The following is a 25,793-nucleotide window of genomic DNA, read 5'->3' as shown; positions in this document are numbered from 1 at the left end:
AAAATTTACATGAAAATAATATTAACATTCATCTGAATTATCGTTGAGTCACACCCCAATTTGTAATCTCATTAATGCCGTGGTATTTTTTTTTTCCTCCTACGATTTCTCCCCCCACCCCCCCCCCCCCACCCCCAACCCTCAAGAATTTGTGCCCGTTCTTTCCTGTCCCTTAACACCAGTATAACGACGGACTGGGAGAATTGTTGCATATGAATTAATATCTTTCTCAGGCTGCTTATACATTCATAGCGATGAGTAACCAGACCTTTTGGAAGATCTCTTCCCCCCCCCCACCCCTCGCTTACCCGGCCCCCTACATTAAATGCCTCACGATTCCCATGCGTCATAGAGTCCATTTTTCATGATAATTGCGGCTGTCAATCAGCAACATTCATTGCTGCACGCCGTCCGTTACTGTATGATTGAGAATACGGATCTTGTCTTCTGAGGTTGGTGCGCAAAATTTACGCGGTGCCTTTCAAAATTTTACGCGGTGCTGTCTTAGTTTATCAAAATTTATGCGGTGCCGTGAACATTTTTTTGCCGAATTTACGCGGCATTATGCTCGTCTGCGTTCAGTGACTGTTCTATTTATTCTCTAACGAGTTGCGCTCATTTGATTTAGACTTAGATTGACGTTGGTGTATTCTGTTAGGGGACACGTTTTATTTTATACTGATGGTGTGGGAGAGGGGATTGTACTGGGTCGAATACAGACTGCTGTATTTTAGTGTAGTTCATCGCACTCTTTCTTTTTTCAATCCATCTGAGATGAAACTCACCTTCAAAATATGTCAATCAACGTCAGTCCAAAAATTACTGATAATTTCATTTTAATTTTTTTTTCATTTCCCTTGTTTATCAGATATATTTAGTGTCGCATCACACAATGTAATACCCCCCTCTCCCCCATCCCTCGTAGCCATCCAAACCCGTTTAGTAGAGTTTGATTGACTCGAGTACAGGTCTAGCTTGGAGCGCGCTACCAAGCAATTTTCTTGTAATTTTGTTACCGAACAGTCGAGGGTTTCTTGACCTAAACTTGATTCTCTGCTTTGATGAACATCTTGACTTGCTGTCATTGGTCTAACCCCCCCCCCCCCCCCCCTCCCCCTCCCTCCCTTATTTGTTGCATGAAATCTATTCTGAACGTGTCAGTATTGCGTGCTGAGTTGATCCCCTTTGTCAAGGACCATCACCATGGATACACTGACGCTGTTTCCACACGCGAGTTATCTTCCCCTGCGTGTTTTTTTTTTTTTTTTAATTTCGTAAACGGCCACTTGTAGGAGCCATTTGCAGTTTGTGCATCTCGTTCTGGTCTCGCGAGAGAAACCTCAACAAAACGTGTTTTTTTCCCGACTTGACGCAGGCTGCCGCCATTTTGACATCTCTCATAGCGAGGCTTAAGCACCGTAGCGGCTTTTGTCATTCACACAATTTTTATTTTTAATCGAGGTCAGGTTATTTTCCACCCCTTCCCCCTCCACCCAGGTCTAAATTAATTATTTGTTTTCTTGTTTACTTTATAATTTTACTTTGTAACCCACTCCCTTTCCATAGTTCATCTTATTCAATACCGTCATCTTGGTTCTTCTACTTCTATCTCCTATACTGTAAAGTAAACAGCGTACACACTTGTATTGACATAGCGTAAAAAAACATCTGCACTCAATATGGGCCGCTTGGCTTAGACTAGATAACATGTATCATTTTAAGATACAGCGCGTGTCTCCATATATTTCTACATCATGGAATAACTAACTTGAATCGGTACGGTCAGTAATTTTATTAAATAAAACACGAAGGTGCCTTATTACATAATACTACTTTTTTCCCCACTGTAATTAACTACATTCGGTTTAAAATAAAATCATTCGGTAGAACTGATTTAAATTAAACACGAACGTTTATTGTCGAAGCTTCTGATAGTAACGTAGCTGATTCATTTTTTTATCCAATATTTTTTATTAGCAATTTTCTTACCCGGCCCGATAATACCAAGTATAAATGTAAATAGCCCAGGATATATTTTGTTATCGGTGATGAAGACAAGATTTATTTCCCTTGTCTCAGTGCTTACGTCCCCTTACAGACAAGAATCTCTTGTTGAGTTGCTGTAACTGTGTGATGACACATTTGGACCTTATCAATGGCCGTGGCCTGCAGGGTAATTGGGGTCTCCCTGCCTCTTGTCGGTTAGCGGCCCTGAGACAAACAGGAAGTGACGCTCACCGTCGAGGGACCCGGCTTTTTTATTGGCCAAAACGGTGCTGGCGGCTCATTTGATTGGCTAAAACAGCCCTTCCGGTGATTGAACGATGAACTGGCGTTTACTCGCTCCGCCGATGCCTGGGATGTGGAACACGTTTTGTTTCGTGTGTGGGGGAGGGGGTGTCAGTGTGGGGTGGGGAAGATACTGTGGGGTGGTGTGTGGGTCACTGTGGGGTGTGTGGGTCACTGTGAGGTGGGTTTGTGTGTGTAATGTTAAAGAGTGTACTGTTCTGTCCATCAGTTGTATTGAGGGTGATAGGTGCTGTTTGCGTGCCCGAATACTATTCCCCTTTTATTTAACACATTTACGGTAAACCTAACTTTATGGTCGGACAGTGGAGCGCACGACTACTAATCCAAAAGTCGAGAGGACCGAACTCGCAAATGCGTCTGCATGGCGTCCCTGAGTCCACTCAGCTCAGACTGGTACCTGACTCGCTCATCAACACTATTGATCGCCAAGTCCCAAAACTGTAACTTTTTTCTAGTAAATTTAATGAATTTTCGAAAATCTATTAAGTACTCATGTTATGGTAATACTACAACGTAGTAACAGTACTACTCTACGGTATACGGTACTACGATAATGTACTGCGTAGTACATAAGATATGGTACTATTGCAGCACACTTCAAATACGACCGTGCCTGTCTACCACAGTACAACACAAGCCTCTAAACGACCCTCCTCTAGCTTCTACCACATCCCCTGGAATAAAGCCATTCTTTCAATAACTCATTCAGATGAATGTTCTCAAGTAGAAAATGTAAATGTATTTCTCCGACACTCCGCTATTTTTCTCCTTGGGGAGCAATTTGAGCATCCAACGGTGATGACTGAATTTTTCATCCCCGTTTTTTTTTTTCTCCATCTCCTAATATCGGTAACGCAGTCGCTAACATTAGCACGTATATTAATCTTTAAAAAGCTTTGCATCAAAGATACATTAAATTAATCTTTATATCGTATGCGTTTTAGAACCATCTCTTTTATCCATTATCCTTATTTTTTTTGTGGTGATCTTAACTTCAATGCATCAACATGAAAGCTTGTTGACTCATACATTGTAATTTTTCATAGAAGATAACAAAACACACACATAACAAACTGTAAACATTTTTAAAAGGAGCCATATCTAGTTCATCTCCGGCCAAACATTCGTAGATTAATCCCTTTCCTTCTCCCCCCCCCCCCTTTCTCTGATGCCTACGACGCGGCGACGCCTATGCCCGGCGTATTCCGTCTGAGGGAACAATGGATGTTTGACTTGAGAAGTCGCGCCGTTTTAGGCCGCTACAGAGCGTGAACTACATCCGGTGCTTGAGGCTGTTCCGTTTCTTTTTTTTCTCGATTCGTCTTTTTGAACTGGTGTTGTTTTTTTTAATCGGCGATACGCTTATTTATTTGGTTTTAAAGTTGTATTGTGTATTACCGGAGAAGTTCAGCATGCAGTTATTGTTACTGTCTTTTGTTTCCTGAAGTGGATGCTTAGCTTCTGATCAAATGTTACATTAGTGGTGTAGCATTTCATTGTGTTCATTGACTATCTACTCTATTGGGGAAGATAAGGACATGCGAGGTGGGTAAAATGCGACTTGTCAAACATATACACGGACATCATTGTCTCTACCCACAGCATATCCTTTACCCACAATTCTTCGTGTCAAAGTTATACATTGACATCATATCCTATACTTTACCCACCATTCTACGTGTACAAATGTATATACCATATTGTTTTACCCAAACTCCCCAATCACAACGGAATCAATACTTACAAAACTCAAGATTTTTTATAAACTCATTTTTCTTATTAATTAATAGCAAAATTAATATTAAAAAAAAAACAAGTTGGGTAAGAATGGGGAGGGGGTGGGGGTGCAGGCTCAAACGGATTAATGGCATTCCATATAATTTCAATGGAAAACAAAGCTGCTTTGAGATACGAACAACTTGACCAACGAGCGATGTTACAGAACGAATTTGACTCGTATCTCGAGGTACCACTCGAGCACGGTGGAATCTATGAGACTACATCCAATCACGTCTCATGACTATAAAAAGTAACCCCTGTATAGGCCCCCTACTGACTGGGTTACCCCCCCCCCCCACGGGCTGGGTTCACCACTCTCTGCCATCTATCACCGTCATTTTTACATCAGCGGATCGCTTCCAGCCGCGGCGCCCCTGACTAGAACTTGGGTGTTCAACCATTGGATCGTTAGCGTCACGTGAGTCGAGTGGAAAAAAACTTTAAACGTGACCAGATAGAGGCTGAGATTCTACCCCCTTCCCCCCACTCCAAAAAAAAAATTGACAGAACGAGAAAATTTGCTCGCCAACACGCTTGACTTATGAGTGAATTAGAGTGTTATTGATCTAAACTCCATCGTACGGTCCAAAGTTTCAATTCTTACCATCCGTCTCTTTTTTTTTCCTTAACTTTCCATTTTTCTTTATTTTTCTTATTTTTACATTTCAATATCCATTTTTTTTGTTCTGATTACTTGCTATCGATATCTCGGAAAGTTTTTTTTTTTCTCCCATTTTGTTTCTATTTTCACAACTCTCGTCTGCTTCTCTACAGCTGTCGTCTGTACGGTGTAGCTAAACCCTCGCTCGTGATATGTTTTTAAAAGTTTGAATTAAAAATGTGTTTTTGTTGGTAATTAAATTTTCTATTTTTGTCCCGCTTCAGCTCTTGATTAGCCTGTCAACTCTCGATTTTTTTTTCAAGCCTCAAAGATAAATGTCTCTCTCAATCGACAGCTTCTTATAAATCGTATAATGTTTTATTAGTATTAATTTGTAGCCATTTTTTCCTAAATATAATTCGTTCAAGTTTTTTACAAATCGTATTTTTAAGCGCCATTTCAACCCAGTTCTTTCCACAAAATTGCATGCCCGTAAACCAAAGATTTTTATCAAGGTCCTGTATCTTTTTATTTTTATTTGCTTCTAGGTCTTGTACACATAAATTTGCATTGCCTATTTTTAGTTGTTTGTGATGGATTTTCCTAATAGTAAACTAATAGCAAATATATATACATTTATATATATATATATATATATATATATATATATATATATATATATATATATACATATTTAAAGTTGTTTTGGTTGATAAGGAATGTTATCGAAATGTTGACATTATTCCCAGCTTTATTGTCACAGCGGTTATACATTCTATTTGTTACAGGCTTAGGAATATATTTGGTCTGTTTCTCACTGACTTACGGCTGTACCCTAGCTTTTACATTGTCTTTCCAGCAAACTTTTGCAGAGATTTTTTTTTCCGCTGATGCTTCAGAATTAAATAATTTCTTTTTTATCTTCGACAACCGTGATTTTTTTGGGGTTTGTTTAAATCTTAAATGAATTTTATTGATTTCACCCAATAATGTTTCAGAAAAAAAGGTTTTCCTAGCCATGTTTTATTATGGTTTTAATTGTGTTTAAGTGACTTTATCTTAGAGAGAATGTGATCTACGTACGGCCCCATTAGTCTAATCTTTGCTTGGGATATTTTACTTTCTTCCCAAGTGTTAATTTTCTCAAATTTCGAGAGACTGGTATCGTATGACTTGAGGGACTAGGGTAAAAAATTCTATCTTTTGGGCTATCTCCTACGACGGGAAGAACTGGAGTCGAAAGTCCAATTGCTGAGCCAGGTAATATATACAGCTGCTAGAAATACTGCAGTATCAGTCCAGTCCGTGATAGAATAGGATGATACCATATAGGACTAAGAGGGCTGGAATAAAAAAAAATTGAATGATTAGGCTCTTTCATATGAGCCCTAGATGGGGTCGAAAGTCCACGTGCTGAGTGTGTGACGACTGTCGTCCGCCCACTTTGATGGGGCGTCTCCGCTGGCGTTTGGGAACTGTTGAAAATTATTTGGTCAACATAGCCTTCTCAGCGCTGTCCAGTGGTCGAAGCGTTGGGGTGACATCCATTGACGGGCACAGAGTCGCGCCAATTTGTGTGTAGACTGTGACCATCAGAACAAGGGAACCTTGATATGGTTGTCGCGTGGTCATCCTATCACTACGATAATGCACACAATTTAATCGTGTTATTAAGTTATTTTGTTTAAGACATTTATTTTTATGGTCTGATAAAAATGTCTTTGGCTATAACCACGTTTGCTGGATTTCTGTGATATATTGTGTCATTAGAGAAGAATAGATGTTGATGCTCTAGTTTATATGTTAGGTACAGCTGTTTGTCCTCTTACAGTAATAACAAGCCACCTATCAATACAACGTCCTAACTATCCACATATCAGTGGCGAAACTCACGTAACACCGTAACAAGCCTGGTGCGCTAGTTACTATATTACATGTATCACCATCTACCCCTGTGGTACACATATCACCATCCACCCCTATGTCTCACCATCCACCTCTGGTACACATATCATCATCCACCTCTGGTACACATATCACCATCCCACCCCTGTGTTGACATTTCCGTGTCAGTTAACCTCCACCTGGTCCGGGGTCAGGCTGGCCCAGCCACACCTAGATGGAGATAGATTCACCTCTCCCAGACCCTGCCCACCTTATCTTATCTGTGTTTACAGGTGTCCTTTAGACACGTACACGGGTTAACACCCTCTCACCACTCACCTCCAACCACCTCCTGATTCCATCTATTTTTAGACCTCAAAGTTGGGTGGGGGAGTCTGGACAAGCAACAACTTCTATGTCGGTCGCTTACGTACGCACCTGTCTTATGTAGGCACATGTATCTCATATACACCCCATTCTCTTTTGTACGCACCTGTTTCTTATTTTAGCATCTGTCTCGCATGTGTGCACCTGCCTCTTATGTACGCACCTGTCTGTTATGTACGCACCTGTCTCTTATGTATGCACGTATCTCTTATGTCGAACCTGTCTCAAAAGTACGCACCTGTCTCAAATGTACGCACCTGTCTCAAATGTACGCACCTGTTTCTTATGTCGCACCTGTCTATTATGTACTCACCTGTATCAAATATACGCACCTGTCTCTAATGTGTGCACCTAATTTCTCCTGACTCACCTTGAATCAACTAAAACCAGCCGAGATGGTACCTGTAAGGTGATACCTGCAGAACTTATCAGGTTGATTTAGATGTAGCCCTGGCTGCGACAAGATTGGACTCCGTGTGTACCTGCTGCCAATGGCTCGTGTTTATCGGCAGTGATAGCACACATCGTTAAGTCGCGAGCTCCTGGCCGAGTTGTGATAAAGACAGAATTTACTGAGGAGTTTCTTATATCTACCTACTAATGTCGTCGTTTTTAAAGTCCCTATTTTTAGATATCTCTCGAAAAGTTGGAATTCTCGAACTGAATGTTTTAAGGATATGAATGGTGTAAGGATATGAATGTTGTAAGGATCTCAATGTTATAAGAATCTAGGAATAGTAAGAATTCGTTTTATATTCGCATTTGATTCGTGTCAGTCGAAATGATGTTAGAATCTGAATCGTATTAAAAATTCGGCTTACGAAAGAATCTGAATGGTGTTGAGACAAAAAAAAAATGCCATATCAGAAATGTTTTTACTCTGCCGTTCACACAAATTCGGGTATCTAAGGTGGCAGAGAGTTATCTGCGAAAAATATCTTCCAGGCCCCGTCTCTTATCATCTGTCTCTGCGAGGCACAGCCCTAATTAACATTTTTAAAAAATTACAAGTTATTTCGACACTGAAATCTCGTTAAAGTGTATTGATATATAATTTTATGTTCATAATCAGATGAAACGAAGGACATATGTAAAATTTAGAGGGAGGGAAAATATTTAGACCATTTGACATGCTAACTTTGGCTATAGGCTATAGACAGGCTAACATACCTAGAGACTATATGCAGGCCAACATTAGAGGCTATAGACAGCCAACATTAGATCCTATAGGCAGACCAACATTACATAGAGACTATAGGCAGGCTAAAAATTACCTATAGACTATAGGCAGGCCAACATTAGAGACTATAGACAGCCAACATTAGATCCTATAGGCAGACCAACATTACATAGAGACTATAGGCAGGCTAACATTACCTATAGACTATAGGCAGGCCAACATTAGAGGCTATAGACAGCCAACATTAGATCCTATAGGCAGACCAACATTACCTATAGACTATAGGCAGGCCAACATTACCTAGAGACTATAGACAGCCAACATTACCTATAGACTATAGGCAGGCCAACATTAGAGGCTATAGACAGGCCAACATTACCTAGAGACTATAGACAGCCAACATTACATAGAGACTATAGGCAGGCCAACATTACCTATAGACCATAGACCGCACCATAGAGCGTCCAACACTTGCTATCAAATGCCAAGTTGTTATCAACCTTATCATCTTGTCCCTCCCATAATCCCCTCCATTTGTATGCCCTTTCTGGCTACCAGACGGATAAACGTGGCCGTTAGTGAAACCGGCTACGTCAGCCCGATAGGGCGGGGGCGGGCCTGCTGGCGATGGGATTAAGTTAATCCTCGAATTTCTGCTCATGTTCGGCCCTGTCTTTGACATGGTTGCCAGATAAGGGCGAGCACCGTGGCTAAATCTGGCAGTATTAGCTCACACCGAGGCTCGCGTTGCACGCGGGTTTAAAAATAGAACGCGCCCCGTCTGGTAAAATGGAGGCGGTGTCGAGTTTGTTTTTTCGTCTCGTTTGGCAGCTCTGAGAGGTGGTTACCTGATCGTTGTGGGTTCGGATCCGGTCTCAGCTGGCATGAACGAACAAAGTCACAAGATTGGCCTAAAGTCATACGAGTGGTTTAAAATCACACTGAGTGTCGAGTCACATAATCGGCCTCAAGTCTTAGGTCAGACGATTGATCTGAAGTCATATGATTGGCCGCCATTCACATGATAAGTCACATGATATGTCCCAAGTCACATGATATGTCCCAAGTCACATGATATGTCCCAAGTCACATAATATGTCCCAAGTCACATGATATATCCCAAGTCACATGACTGGTCCCAAGTCACATGGCTGGTCCCAAGTCACATGTTACCCATGTTCTCCCTGCTCACGACTGGTCTAACTCAGGGAAAAGAAACCCCAAAAACCTCCAACCCGCAGATAACCACATCTTATGTTTACCTCACAATCTTTTTCCCACGGCGTTTTTCAGGAGCCGACTTTAAAAATAACCACTTTCTTCAAAAATGTCTGTTCTCTCTGGATACAAATATTTACGTATGAAACAACATTTGACACCAGCCTATCTAGGAGCAAGGATGACTAGCAAACCCGTCAACACATTTTAGGGGAGGCGATTCAACACCGGCGGATAGTGAGTACTGTCCCCTGGATTCTGTCGCTTCCCTAGTGTAAACAACTCATTTCCTAGACATAATCCAACCAGCCATAACAAAGATAAGCCTAACTCTGCTCTGTAACACCAAGCCCCACAGCATCTACCCCACAACATCTACCCAATATAAGCCCCACAGCATCTACCCAACATAAGCCTCATTTTACATCAGGAAAAAAATCCACACTCACTTAAGACATACATTATTAAGGTCGTACTAAGCTATATTTTGCATAAGCCATACTCTAAATAAACCTTGCAATGCCATAGTCATAAATTAGGTAAGTCATACCTACATAAGGATACTCCACCTAATCTATTCTTTCCATATTAGCCACACGCTGTGTTCTTTCTAAACTGCGCAACCACGCAATACTTGTAAACACACGCGCAGTCATTGTGTAAACCATACTCTTTTTAAGCCGCATTTTATAATTTTTTATACTTCTCATAAGCCATAATCCAAATAATACAATCATATTTCACATAAACTATACTTCTCATAATCCATACTCTGTATTCGCTATGCATATCATAAGCCGTACTTCACTTAAGCCACACCCCATCATTTTATTTTTACATAAGACTTACTACAAGCCACACTACCACATCCACCCCTACCACATCCACCACTGCCATCACTCACACCCTGTCTATATTATCTCCCCTTGTATATTCCCTCTTGGCTCCGCTAATCTTGTGACTTACGTCCCTTCCCCTAACCAAAACAAAACTTTCCTCAACCGTAGTTTAAAATTCAAGAAAAGACAACTCTAACCTCCTCTTATTATTTCCTAGACTAGTTGCCTGCTCCTGTGATATTTTTCTTTACGCTTGCTGTTAAAACTAAAGATTTTTTAAAAAGATTCCTCTAAAGCCAGAAACCTGCTGTATGCACTCACCTTCCATAAACGCTTTTAATTGTGCCATCACCCTCTAGGCGTGCGGGCATTACGTTTTTTTTTATTGATCTCAATATTACGGCCTTGACCCTGATGAGACCTTGGCCCACTTGGCGCCATACTCGTGAACTTTAACGTAAGATTAGCCTACGTTAACTTGGCCTATAGCCGTGTAATTGTTTTCAATGCTGTAAATGCTTGTAAGCGTAATCACCCTAACCCCCTCCCTCCCTCGACCCCTAATTTGATGACCCACAACCCCCTCGTTTTTCATTTATTTCGTCATTAAATTCCCTGTTGGCTTACCCTCGGCGAAAATTGCGACATAATACGTGCATGATAAGTCAATTTCTGTCATATGCAATGGCCTGGTTTCTCTGCAGTGTGTGTGTGGGGGGGGGGGGGGGGGTCTGTGTTGGAAATAACCCCCGTCCCTACCCTTACCTCCTTCAATATCTGCCATTTTAAAAAAAAAAAAGAAGTATATCGTTTTTAAAATGGAAGTTTCGCTTAGATTTATGTTTAAAGCAAGCAAACCATTGATGAGGAATCCTTTCCTCTAATCTGAAATCTTTCTAGAAGGTTCGCTGATGTGGGGGTATAAGCTAGGTGACGCCACATGCGGCTATGTATCTGTGTGAGGTCTCTACATATGATACGCTTTAATAATACCCCGTAGATCTGTCGTTTGTGATGAGGAATGCAATGCGGGGCTTATATATTTATGTAGAGTTATACGGATGACACTTGTAAATCGATAGATTTTGAAGTTCTCCAGTCTTAGTATAAAAAAAAACATTGACATTTGTAAGGAGTCTTCGTCGTCTTATCACTCAACCTTCCTTCCCCCCCCCCCCTCCTCTACACCCTCCAACACCTCGTACAACCCCCCTCCCCCTACCAGTTTTTCTCGCCAGCTTTTAGTCCAGTCTATTGACCAGAGAAGGGTGAATGACGACCAAGACAAGGCCCTAGACTGTGTGACGTACGGGTTTTCTCTGTTTTAATCAGGATTAGCGCCCCGTTGAGAGATCTCCTCGACTGCGTGAGAGATAGGTGAAAATCAGGTCGTCGGGACTGTTTGTTAGGGGGAAAACTGTACACATTAGGAATTGGGGCACTTTTTGTTAGGGAAAATTGTACAAATTAGGAATTGGGGCACTTTTTGTTGGGGAAAGTTGTACAAATTAGGAATTGGGGCACTTTTTGTTGTGGAAAATTGTACATATTAGGAATTGGGGCACTATTTATTTGGGGGATATTGTACACATTAGGAATCGAGGCACCTATTTTTGTGGTGGGGGGGGGGGGGATTGTACACATTCGAACTATGGCACACTTGCACCAATTGTACGTAACCGCGACACTTTTAGTGTAGACGAATAGTACGTATCCAGATTTGAGGCATTTTAGTAGAAAACAATTTACACACTTTCGGAACTAGAGCACTTGTTTGTGTGGCAACTTACTAAACATTTTAGAAACTGATAAAAACCCATCTAAAGGAGAAAAAAAAACTTCCCTCAGGAAATATGCATTAAATATCTTATTGAATAGCGAACAAATTGTGCTAATACTACTTTTTCTTCTGAGTTATAGTTAGATTAATGGCGGAAAATACCAGTTTTCTCTTCTTTTTTTTCTTCGAATAATTTAAAATGCCTATTGGATTCGTTCTCTAAAATTCAAAAAAGAAACACACAAAAAAAAACTTTTTTAAACATTTCCCAAGATTGTAATTTTTCTTGTAAGTTTAATTCCTTCAATTTCAAATCTTTATAACAAAAAAAGAATTGTTTAAAGATAAGAAAAAAAAAAATAGTTTCCGTCCGCTTTGTGTTCAATTATTCGTTTTCTTCTTTATCCATTTTTTTTTTCTTTTCCGAATTTTTTTTTTTAAAAATCCTCCTCCGACGAATTTATCTTTGAGGCGATATTAGAGCAATGTTTGTCTTTAATTTGGTGCTGGATTAAGGCTCGGCCCGAATTGGTTTTCGCCTAACGGGATGGTTTTAAGCCTAGTTTTTTTTTCTTCCCTCTTTGGCGTTCGCTTTGTTGCCATACAAGATTCATAGAGTCCTCGCTAATTGTTCTTCAAAGTTAGAGTATGGGGAGTGTGTGGGATTTCTGTGTAAGCTAAGAAATGTAAGGGGTATCTGTTTACAATAGCTTGGCTGTTTTTGTAAAATTGTGGCGTGGATGTGGTTGTGGTGTATTTCGAGGATGTGGTTGTGACTTATGGCTTGCATATTTGTATCGCCCTAAGGCTAGTTTGTCGTTGTGGCTTATAGCTAGGCTGTGGTTGTGGTCTATGGCTAAGCTGTGGTTGTGGTCAAAGGTTGAGATATGGTTGTGGTCTGTTGCTGGGATATGGTTGTGGTCTATGGCTACGATGTGGTTGTGGTCAAAGGTTGAGATGTGGTTGTGGTCTGTTGCTGGGATATGGTTGTGGTCTATGGCTACGATGTGGTTGTGGTCAAAGGTTGGGATCTGGTTGTGGTCTATGGCTACGATGTGGTTGTGGTTGTGGTCTAAGGTTGGGATATGGTTGTGGTCTATGGCTACGATGTGGTTGTGGTCTAAGTTTGGGATATGGTTGTGGTCTATGGCTATGATGTGGCTAGGGTGTGTTTGTGGCTTGTAGTTAGTCTGCGGTTGTTGTCTATGGCTGTCATTTGGTATGCCCTATAGCTAGAGTCTGGTTGTAACTTTTGGCTGGAGCTAGTAATTAACTGTGCCCTATTGTCACCAGCTTTACCCAATATCTTTGATGTTGGTTTTGACCTGCTTTTGAGTTAAATCTAATTATATCACCCACACCCTTCCAGTTTGCTCAAAATATTTTTTTAAATTAATAAATCTTCAACCAGGTCTCTGCCAGTGATCTTTAGATCTTTCATGCCACTGCGTGTGATCTTTCTCTTGGATGGCTTTCATCTCCCCACCCCGCTACTACACCTTCTATCCTATCTTCGAACACTGTAATATCTTCTATTTAAAACCCCCACCCCCTCCGTTAATTCGCCATGCTAATAGCCAACGGAAGTGACGTTAAAAAAATGGCCGCTTTGGAAAGAAACGCGTTACCGGGCATGTACGATCCAATTGCCAGAGTTTTCAACATCGTAATGAAATTTGACATCAAAGCCTGGCCATGGATGAAATTAAAGACGGGAGAGTAACACGGACGTTAGAACCTGGTGCCAATTTCATTTTTTTGGTTCGTCTTTTGTTTGTTCAACGTTGTTTTTTTTTTTTGCTTGTGTTTATCAATAGGTTTCTAACATCTCTGTTGTAGAAACTAATAAACGAAGCTGAATATTTTTTTTTTAAAATGAAGAACATTAGTTAATTGGCATGATGTACACACGTAAAGAAAACCGCGTTGGAAATTTGTGGTGGTTTTAAAAAAAAAGAGTCGGTTTGATGGTTGTTCGAGGGGGGGGGGGGGAGTTACATTTGAGGCCTTAGTCTTGTAGACGTGTCAAAAATTTGCAAAGTTTATCTGAAGCTGTTGTGCTGAAGTTAAAGTATTTCACGGAATGCTATACAACACATAGGAAATGAAATCATTGTAAGCAAGTGTTGGTTTAACATCTATTTTGATGTTTTTTTCGCTTTCCTAACTATTTAGCATTTAGCCTCGATATGTTAAACTTCACAGTATCAATTCACTACTGGTGTTCGCCTTAAAACGGCCTTTAGATGACCTCAATGCAAATGGCTGGAGCTTTATGTTAAACGGGTTTTCCCGTAGGATTATCTGGTTCATGATTCACGAAATACGGTGGCTTGTATTGGGAACTAGAGGATAATCTGCTGGTGTAGCTCAAGATAACCATATAGGGAGGGGGTGGGGAATGGTTGTGAATATGAATAGTGGGGAATGGTTGTGAATATGAGTATTGGTGGGGAATGGGTGGTTGGAAAGTGTTCACTGGATGTTGAGAATTGAACGGGACTTGAATTTACAAAATCTGTGTTCTGTCTGACACATCGATGCCGCAATGGCTAAAGAGATGAGTGGACACGATGGTCAAAACTAGGGATTCGAACCGTCGACTCCTCCACTAGCAATCCCAGCGAGACACGGTTACTCCATCTTCCCCTCATCGCCCCACACATCGGGGCGTCAATTTCCATGCGGGCACCTGACCCACGTGATCTGGGGCGCCCGACTCCCCCTCTAGAAGGCAGTAAAAAGAATTAAGAGATCACAGGAGAAGAACTCCCCTCCCGACAGGCCGAGCTTTTATCTGTAGTGCATGCAAATTTTCTACAAGTTACAAACGACCCCAGCGGCCGGACGGGGGTAGGCTCTCAAAATTTATGTGTCATCGACCCGTGCATAATCTTTTCATTTATCTCCCCCTGAGGGGAGGAGAAACGCGAGAGTTACGTCGCTTGGTGTTGCCCGCCGTATTTATGGGTGCAATATCCTCGCCTCTCTGCTGGGCAGACAGCTTCTTCCTAGGACCCCCAGCACCGAGATTCCCCCACACTGATGGACATTTTTCCTGAATATTATCCTGTTGTTCACCCCCCCCCCCCCCCCCCCCGAACGTCGCCCTAATTCACTGACCTTTTCCATCCTCAAATATATAATATTTTAGATTTTTACTTTCTCGTACATACGAAGTATAGAGAAAGTATTGTAATCGTGCAAAAAAATCTTTTAAAATTTTAACAATTTTCACCGTATTACACCTCAGTCCTTTATCACATCCGAAGTATAGAGGACTTATTTTAATCGGGCAAAAATTATCAATCCAGATTTATCAAAATTAAGAGGTTTTATGCGTAATCCATTCTGAAAAACTGGGCTTTGCAATTCTGTCCGTATGTTTGTGTGTCTGTCTGTCTGTGTGTAAACACGATTACTTGAGTACCGTTACAGCTAGGTTGATGAAATTTCATATATAAGTATTTTATCAAACTCGTAGATCCGTATCAACTTTTGGGCGATTTCCGAAAACCGGCAGTGGTACTTTTTCTACTTTGAATTTTTCAAAAGCCTATAACTTGAGTACTACTTCAGATAGATAAATGAAATTTCACATGTGAGTAAAAGATCTAATTTTCTACCTTCTGTTAAATTTTGAGTAATTTCCGTTGACCGGAAGTAGTAATTTACGCTACTTCCGATTTCTCAAAAAACTAATGTAAATTTTTAAAGTACTAATAATATTGCGCACTATTATGCGCGTTTTACTTTCTCGTATATACGAAGTATAGAGAAAGTCTTGTAATCGTGCAAAAAAAAAATCGAGATTTTCACAAATCTCGACTTTTACACCTCACTGATACGGAAAAACATAATTTTGCAATCTTGTCCGTATGTCTGTGTGTCTGTCTGTCTGTCTGTGTGTCTGTGTGTCCGTGTGTAAACACGATAACTTGAGTACCGTTACAGCTAGATTGATGAAATTTCATATGTAAGTATTTTATCAAAATCGTAGATCCGTATCAACTTTTGAGCGATTTCCGATAACCGGAAGTGGTACTTTTCCTACTTTGAATTTTTCAAAAGCCTATAACTTGAGTACTATTTCAGATAGATAAATGAAATTTCCCATGTAAGTAAAAGATCTAATTCTCTACCTTCTGTTAAATTTTGAGTAATTTCCGTTGACCGGAAGTAGTAATTTACGCTACTTCCGATTTCTCAAAAAACTAATGTAAATTTTTAAAGTACTAATAATATTGCGCACTATTTTTTTTTTATTTGGCGTTCACTTAGTGTGCAATTAATTTGTCTACGAGATTTTATTCTATTTTTAAAACTTTAAGTATTTAAAATGGATTAAAAATCATGTCTATAGCCCGAGTTCCCATCCCCTGTTATTTTATATAAGAATATTCGAGAAAGTTTAGGGGAGATCACTCCCGGTTTATTTTTATAATAATAAAATACAATTTGAGGTAGAGTAAACGCTAGAAGACGGTGAGACTTGAAGATGGACACCGAATGATACAAAAAAATATGAATCGGTGTGGGAAAAAAAACATCTTGGGAAGTAGTTTTAAAACAGAATTTCGTCATTTGTGACCATCTCAACATGAAAATTTTGGTAGACATTGGTAGACGTTCCCACCTTGCATTGGCACTGCCCTATTTATGGAGAATCTAAATGCAAAACTCTTGCACTTGATTTTTTTTTAAACAACGCGAATTGCCGCAAATTACTGTCATAATTTCACAAATGGCCAGCTAACTGTAATACATTAATCCAAATTACCAATCCTGCCGGCTGGCCCTGCGTTATGAAATTGAGCTATTATCTGGCTCGGTTTGGGCCGCTGGAATCCTCTGTATCTGTGTATCTGTGTGCCTCGGTCTTCAAGCACTATGGTGGGTTTAAAAAAGAAGTTTGCAGTGGTGTCTAACAAATGTGTCCACGAGTCTTTCATTCTAAGAGTGTCTGGTATCGTCTATGTTGATAATGCATTGTCGTGTGTGTGTCTTGCATGTTAAATATGTATTGCGGTGTGTCCTTCATGCTGATGATTAATTATCTTAACAAAACCGTAGCGACTTTGTAAGAGTACGCCAAGAATACTTTTATTGAAGTACTTATACGGAAGTCCCCGCAAAGTAAAATAGCTTTATGGAAGGCTCCACAGGGGGGGGGGGGGAGTTCTTAAAGACTTGGGGTAGGAAATTGGCTGGCCCGTCCCCTCAGTACTGTAACATGGCGTAAGTTTGGGGAGGGGGGTGGGACTGACCTTTAGCAATCTCCGGGAAATCAGAACTGACCGGCGCCTTTAGATTGATGGTCTAAATGTGTGATACGGGTAGATCGGGACTTATCGACGCTATGTACTCTAGGTCATTGTATGGTGTTGTGTTTTTGTGAAGTGTGGTGTTGTGTGTTGTGTTTCTCTAGATCATTGTATGGTGTTGTGTTTTTGTGAAGTGTGGTGTTGTGTGTTGTGTTTCTCTAGGTCATTGTATGGTGTTGTGTTTTTGTGAAGTGTGGTGTTGTGTGTTGTGTTTCTCTAGGTCATTGTATGGTGTTGTGTTTTTGTGAAGTGTGGTGTTGTGTGTTGTGTTTCTCTAGGTCATTGTATGGTGTTGTGTTTTTGTGAAGTGTGGTGTTGTGTGTTGTGTTTCTCTAGGTCATCGTATGGTGTTGTGTTTTTTTGAAGTGTGACGGTGGGTGTTGTGCATTGTCTGTTTCTCTAGGTTATTGTATGGTGTTGTGTTTTTGTGAAGTGTGATGTTGGGTGTTGTGTATTGTCTGTTTCTCTAGGTTATTGTATGGTGTTGTTTTTTTGTGAAGTGTGGTTGTGTGTATTGTCTGTTCCTCTACTCTAGGTTATTGTATGGTGTTGTGTGTGTTTTTGTGAAATGTGGTGTGTGTTGTGTTTCTCTAGGTCATTGTATGGTGTTGTATTCTTGTCAAGTTTGGTGGTGTGTGTTGTGTATTGTTTTTTAGAGTTAAGTGTGGTGTTTTTGTGATGTGTAGCGTTGTGAAATGTAGCATTAATAATACAGTATACTACTGTATACCATAGTGTAGTATAACATTACAGCTCTGCATATTGTAGTATAGAATAGTACAGTCTAATACAGAATATGTATCTCGCTGTTTTAGCTATGTATTATCCCGTGATCTCGTCTCGCCTAATTTTCTTCTATAATTTCGTCTTCACATTTACATCATGTGGTCGATACTTCATTATCTTTTAACGTTCCTATATTTCTCTGATCCCATATTTCTCTGATCCCATATTTCTCTGATCCCATATTTCTCATATTCGTTCACATTCGCATGTGGCACAGTTTTCTCATAATGGCACAGTAACCTTTTAGAATTCCAATAATTGATTTGCTAATTAGATGTCGCAATCTTTTGACTATATCTTCTCCACTACCGAACCTTTCCCTGTTCGACCCCCACCCTCCTTCTCCGACCCCCTTAACGACTAATCCCCGTGTATGTACCTATTTATATCCCAGCCTCAATACATGTACAGACGCTGCCTCCCAACGATCAATTTTCTCCTCTGATTAAATCAATTTCTTTTCTCGACAAATATAAACCCAATCAATATCAAATTTTTATAACGCGGAACATTTTTTTTTTTCAAATCTCTAAATCGCCTTTTAATTTAGATTCGTTCTCAGAATGTGTGTGTGTGTGTGTGTGTGTTGTCTTTCTGTCTGTGCGTGCCAGTTAGATGGTGATGTGTGTGTGTGTGTTGTCTTTCTGTCTGCCTGCCAGTTAGATGGTAATGTGTGTGTGTAAGAGAGAGAGAGAGAGAGAGAGAGAGAGGGTGTGTGTGTGTGTATGTGTATTGTTTGAATGCAACAGTAAATATATGTATTTTATATGCGTTATAAAAAAAATGTAGTTTGTAACTATTGCTACTATGTTGTAGCCACATACACTCTCGTACTATATTTTAACCCTCACTCTTCCCCCCCCCCCCCCCCCCCCCCCACATCTCCTTTGATCACGCAAGGACATTTATTTACATTAGACGGCGTATTGTTTTGATTTAAATACCACGGATCAAGCTGTCGACCTTTGTGAGGAATGGGCGAGGATAATTAGAAAGCCCCGAGGCACAAGAAGAAATAAAACCAGGGCAGCGAGTTGTCTTGGGGTGGGGGAGGGGATCGGAGGAGCGTGAGCAAGATTCTAGATAAATTCGAACGGTATTGCTTTTCTAACATGGCGTTGTCCGTTCCTTTCTGTCTATCTGATCAATATATACCTTAATATGTCTATCTTTTTAGTGTATACTTTTATGTCAGTCTAATCAATATACCCATTCACAAAACTGATGTACACAACACTCCCACTCTCCCCCTACCCATGCTCTACACCCTAAGTCTACCCATTCACAAAACTGATGTACACAACACTCCAACTCTCCCCCTACCCATACTCTTCACCCTAAGTCTACCCATTCACAAAACTGATGTACACAACACTCCCACTCCCACTCTACCCTTACCCATTCCCTACACCCTAAGTCTACCCCATCTCAAAACTGATGTACACAACACTCCCACTCTCACCCTACCCATTCCCTACACCCTAAGTCTACCCTATCACAAAACTGATGTACACAACACTCCCACTCTCACCCTACCCATTCCCTACACCCCAAGTCTACCCATTCACAAAACTGATGTACACAACACTCCCACTCTCACCCTACCCATTCCCTACACCCTAAGTCTACCCTATCACAAAACTGATGTACACAACACTCCCACTCTCACCCTACCCATTCCCTACACCCCAAGTCTACCCCATCTCAAAACTGATGTACACAACACCCTAGCAGCAATCTCTAGAGGTCAGATTGGGTCACTGACGGCAAAAAAACATTGGTCAGTAGCTTTCAAAGCTTTCCCAGTTTGTATATCTATCTCTGCCTACCCCCACCCCCCTCCCCAACAGCCGGGCTTCTAATAACTGGCCTCCGTCAGTCTGTCCGGCTCTATCCCTGCAATTTTACTTCAATTGTTTTTGTCTTTCTCTATCGCTGTACAGTACATGGTTGTATGGATGTGGAGGGAGTACTTCGGGCGATATCATTTATTTTGGTTGGGGTATTGAGGGTAACATAGGTTTTGTTGGGAGTACTGAGGGTAGTATAGGTTTTTGTTGGGAGTACTGAGGGTAGTATAGGTTTTTGTTGGGAGTACTGAGGGTAGTATAGGTTTTGTTGGGAGTACTGAGGGTAGTATAGGTTTCTGTTGGGAGTACTGAGGGTAGTATAGGTTTTTGTTGGGAGTACTGAGGGTAGTATAGGTTTTTGTTGGGAGTACTGAGGCTAAAGTAGGTTTCTGTTGGGAGTACTGAGGGTAGTATAGGTTTTTGTTGGGAGTACTGAGGCTAAAGTAGGTTTCTGTTGGGAGTACTGAGGGTAGTATAGGTTTCTGTTGGGAGTACTGAGGGTAGTATAGGTTTTTGTTGGGAGTACTGAGGGTAGTATAGGTTTTTGTTGGGAGTACTGAGGCTAAAGTAGGTTTCTGTTGGGAGTACTGAGGGTAGTATAGGTTTCTGTTGGGAGTACTGAGGGTAGTATAGGTTTTTGTTGGGAGTACTGAGGGTAGTATAGGTTTTTGTTGGGAGTACTGAGGGTAGTATAGGTTTTTGTTGGGAGTACTGAGGGTAGTATAGATTTGTGTTGAAACTTCTGTGATCGAGGTGTTGTTTTTTTTTTTTTTAATTATTTTCTGGGACTACATAGGGCAGCTTAGTTATATTTTTGTTAAGAATACTGAGAGTCAGCATAGGTTCAGTGCTTCATTTTTCTATACTGAACCCTGGCACTTGAAACATTTTTTTTAGACTCCAACTTTTTGTCAGTTGTAGTTGTATAGCCCCTCTCCTCCTTTCTTATTCGATTTCGGCTAATTACGAAATGGCGTAAATCTAAATTCCCCCTGCCACACTCACACACACACACTCACACAGACACAGGAACGCCTCCTTATGATGAGATTTATATCATGTTTCACCATTCGTGCCTGCACTTAGACCAAAGAACCTCAACTCTCGCTGCCAACTATCCAAAGAACCTCAACTCTCGCTGCCAACTATCCGAATACAGAAAAACGTGAATAAAAGGAATGTAGTCCAAGACGTTCGCTTCATTCCTCTTCCCCCCGCCCCCCATCCCCTCTTCGTTTTTTTTTTGTTTCCTCATAACTTCCTTGTTTGTTATAAACATTCACACTAGCACATCCCTATTTTAGCCTTCCTACTTCAGTCCACTCCCCCCCCCCCTCCCTCCCCCCCCCCTTGACCGCTGGGATACTCCAGACCTGGACAATTGATTATAGGTAAAAGATGTGGGGTGGGGGGGGGGAGGTGCGACTGCGTGAGAGAGGGGATAAAAATAATGAGTAGCTTTGTCTGACCCTGTTTAACTCGAGGGGGGGAGGGGGGGGGGGGGGGGGTAGGGAGGGGGTCTGACCCTGTTTGACTCGTCTATCTACTGGAGTGGCGGGTGGGGGAGGGAGGGGTTAGATCCAGTGTTCCCTCTAAGCTGCGCGGCTGCGCGGCCGCGCAGTACTTTCAAATGTGCCGCGCAGACATTTTCAGACCCCGCGCACAGATTATCAGAACGTCGGGCAAGCCTGATCACAAGAAAAAATGTGGCCAGTGGTTTGAATTAAGCGACATTTTTAGTGCCTGTTTTGTTAAACGAACAGTCTTTGTGTTTTGGGGAATAAACAGAAACCATGGTATCACTGACTGGGGGAAAGGGGTAACCTCGGTTGTCATAGCACAGGTCTAGTTTATGACTTAACTCTCACCTGAGCGGGGCTGTGTGACACTCCCAATGCTTGATTTAATGGTTTACCCGAAAACTGTCCGGAGCTGACATCTAATACCTGCATTGTATTGTGAATTGAAGCTGACCCTGCAAGTTTTTTAAATCGTCGCTTGACCCCGCCCCTCTCCCCCCCCTCCCCCTCATCTTGAAACTTTGACGATTAAGCCAAGTCAGATGCAAGTTTTACGTTACTTAAGGTGGATGTTTTTGCTCTGTTTGGTTTAAAGATTTATATATTATATATCCGATTCTTGGGATTATTACGTGCATGTGGATCGAAATGTTTTAGTATGCGCACACTGCTTAGGTAAATCAGGAATAAATGTCCACTACTGTGTGTTATTTAAAAATGTTGAGGAAAAAATGTGTGTAACAAGCAGTACAACAATGTGGCACAAAAAAAAGCGATACATTCGTTTAAACTGGAATGGCTCAAAGTTAAAGTAACAACCGATACGCCAGATCAAAGAATGTTTCTGTTGAATTAGAAAGCATCTACAAATATTCCGATGAGATTGGACTGAAGTGCAAGTTCTGTGCTGCTAGTACTTGTAACAAAACCAACAAGAACAACGAATTAGTCACAGGAAAGCTCTGGGAATCATGGGCGCTTGACTACTGCAAACGTCATTTATTGTCTCGTGTTTACGTAAGAAATGTTGCGATTTCGTACAACCGCTCAAATGGGACTGGTCTTAAACGTCTGCTGGTTGAAACTTACACTGAGCGAGGAGAACTAATTGAGCAAAACGTGCGCCAGCGATCAAACGAGGATCAAGTTCGAATCCTAACGGATAATGTTCTACTTAACATAAGGATGAACGCCTCGATGCTGTCGGTACAACTGATTCATAACCACATAAGAACATACTGACAGAACTTCGAGCAGCATCATTCCACACGCTTATAGTTGATGGCATAACAGTACATAAATTGCTAATCCTTTATTTTAAATTTCATCCAGTCAATTCTGTATTCTACAAAACCGTTTTTAGTGGAATAACTCAGCCTACTGTAAATGATGCCTTAGCTCTGGAGACAGCCGTAACACAGCACTACACTGAACATTAAAACCAAGAAAAGTGTGAGTTAAACGAAAGAATCGACACAAGGCAAACCACACAGTACATACAATCAGTCCGCGACCATTTAAATGTTAGGTTTCCAGGAGATGAACTGCAGCTTTGGTCATCTTTTTTATTCTACAAGCTTTAAAAAAATGTGCATTTGAGTTTGGCGTCTAAGATATCAAAGAATTGTGCGTAAAGTACAAAGACGGGTTACGTACGACAAATGATCAGTTAATTACCACCCAATACAACGACTTCAAATTTCGATAAAGTGAAAAACTCAAATCTGTTTCTGTAAATTATATGTCTGAATATGCAAGATTTGTCAAAACAAAGAACAATTTAGCTCACTGGCAAAGTTAAGTGACATTACTGTACCCTCCAAGCATGCAGTGCTGATTACGAACAAGGTTTTAGCTTTATTACCATAATAAAAGTGCAAGCACGAAATAGACTTGAAGCCACACATTTGGAGCATCTAATGCAAATTAAATTATATCTATATGCTGGAGAGGATGTGGATTTAAACAAAGCATATAAGGTGTGGAAGCAATGCAAGGTTAGACGCGAGAAATTGCAATAAATGCCCCTGAAAGGTTAGCTAATATTTGTTTTTAAGTCAGCTTTATTAAATGTTGCATATGTTAAACTATTGTGTTTGTATTACCGTTATGGTATTAGCATTATTACCATATGACTGTCTTACTTTAACATAGTAAGTCGACCATATAACTTGTTGTCTAAGTATAACTCTAAAAGATTTTATTAGTTTTTTTTTTATTTTGATGGTATTCGTATCTCCTTTTAATTGCATACGTTTCATTAGTCACACACATTATACTATTAATTTATCAAAATGCATGCCTTCATTATTATGCTTAATTGCAAGACTAAAAATACATATTAACTTGCCCAAGTCATTTTTAGCACCGCGCACACTACATATTTTTTGCACACACACTCTTGGTCCTTAGAGGGAACATTGGTTAGATCTGATGGCAAAGGGTCAGAGTCTGGTGCTTATTTATTCTTAAACAATGTCACTGAGTGTGGGACTGTGTCTGAGTGTGTGGGTGGGTGGGTTGGGTTGGGTTGGGTTGGGGGGGGGGGATGGGGTAGAGAAGTGTCGAGCTAGTGCTACACAAATTCCATAAAACCGACTTCGTGTTTACTTTACTTCCGAGGTTGTTGGTTTTTTTTTTTTTTTTTTTTTTTTTTTACTTAACATAAACACAAACCCATCCCCTTTCATGATACCCACTATCCCCATGGAAGTACCCCATGCACCATTTGCTAGAGAAAACAAAATGTATTACTTTTTTTTATATTATAAAATAAAATCACATTGCCCAAATCACTATTGGTTCTATCTAACACCACCCACTCTTCTCCAATTAGATTCCTTAATTTGTACACAAACCACGCCGTATCCCCCTTCTAATCTCCTTATACGCCTTTATTCCCAACACTATCACTCCGCTACCAGAACTACTTTTTTTTAGAAAAATTATATTGTTGCGCGGCAGCTGAAATATTTTATTCCTGCCAACAGTGGCTCGTGTATTCTGTGGCACCATTAATCCTAGCGGAGATAATCAATCACAATCCAATCGATCCGGATTGCGTTGCGGGATTACGTTTCGTAAAGCAGGTCCGTTCTAACTCCCCAATCAGGGTGGGGAGCAAAAATAGTTTTCTGAACTAACTCAACCTTTTGTTGGTTTGATGTAACTCAGAGATTTATGTTGATTTCTGGGTAAAGGGGTAAGGGACGACATTCATACAAATATATTTTGCATAAATATATACAGATATAGAGGTAGACATAGATGGGTCTAGGACATTCCCCCCGTCAATTCCCCCCTTCCCCGGAGTCATACCCCCCAGTAAAATAACCTCCCCCCCCCCCCCGGATTCGACTCGAGACTTTCGGGTTAGCAGCCTAGCGCTCTATCGCACGGGCCATGCTGTCCCATAACTACAAACCTATAGCTAACCCTAACACCAACATCAATCCTAATCCCTACTCATAACCTAAATCTAACCCTAATCTAACTCTATCCCTAACTGGGCGGGGTTATTGACGGTGGAGGGGGGTAAATGGAATTGCTCCAGGGATAATGTCCTGTTCCCATATAGATATCGATAAAGATAGAGAGAGAGAGATTGAGATAGATATACTCGCGCACGTACACACTCCATCAAACACAAATAAATTTCTCCTTCTCGCATTCCTTTGACCATCTCTCAACATCCTACGTCATTACCTGGGTTATCTACCCTACCCGTTGACCAACACAAATCCCCACCCAGCTTGCTCATCTTTTCCTTAACCTTGACCTCCCGCCCCCCTTCTCTCACCACCACAACAATCAAACCTCTAATGATCAACACCACCCCCCCCCCCACCCCACATACACGTGTCTACCCTACCCGTTGACCAACACAAATCCCCCACCCAGCTTGCTCATCTTTTCCTTAACCTTGACCTCCCGCCCCTTTCTCTCACCACCACAACAATCAAACCTCTACTGATCAACACCCCCCCCCCCCACACGTGTCTAACCTACCTGTTACCTGCCCTTACCTGTCATCACCTCCCGCTAATGACCCTGACATTGATGAAAACATCCCCCCCCCCGTGAGTTTTAATTACCTGACGTCTGACCTGTTGTTGTTGCTCCTCAGGTGTTGAAGATGGCGTTGCACCAGTGTTCCCAGTACAAGACGTGCACCCAGTGTCTTGAGGCCAGGGACCCCTACTGCGGCTGGTGCTCCACTGAAAGCGAGTGAGTAGATCACGTGACGCCCGTGTGCTCATACATCAGCATCTGTCATAATTAGGTAGCTCTGTCAGGGTTGGGGGGGGGGGTATGTGGCATTTCCGGTGGGTGTTT

General features: G+C 41.1%; 1 protein-coding gene across 2 annotated transcripts in view; it reads left to right on the top strand.

The window, feature by feature from the left end:
• LOC131942272 (plexin-A2) overlaps positions 1–25,793 on the top strand; it is a 174,676-nt gene that overhangs the window by 105,803 nt on the left and 43,080 nt on the right. For both annotated transcript variants that reach the window (XM_059302046.1, XM_059302054.1), the window contains exon 7: positions 25,585–25,685. In XM_059302046.1, coding sequence (XP_059158029.1) covers positions 25,585–25,685 — 101 coding nt within the window. The remainder of the gene's footprint in view (positions 1–25,584; positions 25,686–25,793) is intronic.

This window comes from Physella acuta, unplaced genomic scaffold (genome assembly GCF_028476545.2).
Source record: "Physella acuta isolate Inbredline_101_S28 unplaced genomic scaffold, ASM2847654v3 ptg000034l, whole genome shotgun sequence".
Taxonomy (NCBI): Eukaryota; Metazoa; Mollusca; class Gastropoda; family Physidae; genus Physella; species Physella acuta.
This window is presented reverse-complemented; position numbering and strand designations above follow the sequence as displayed.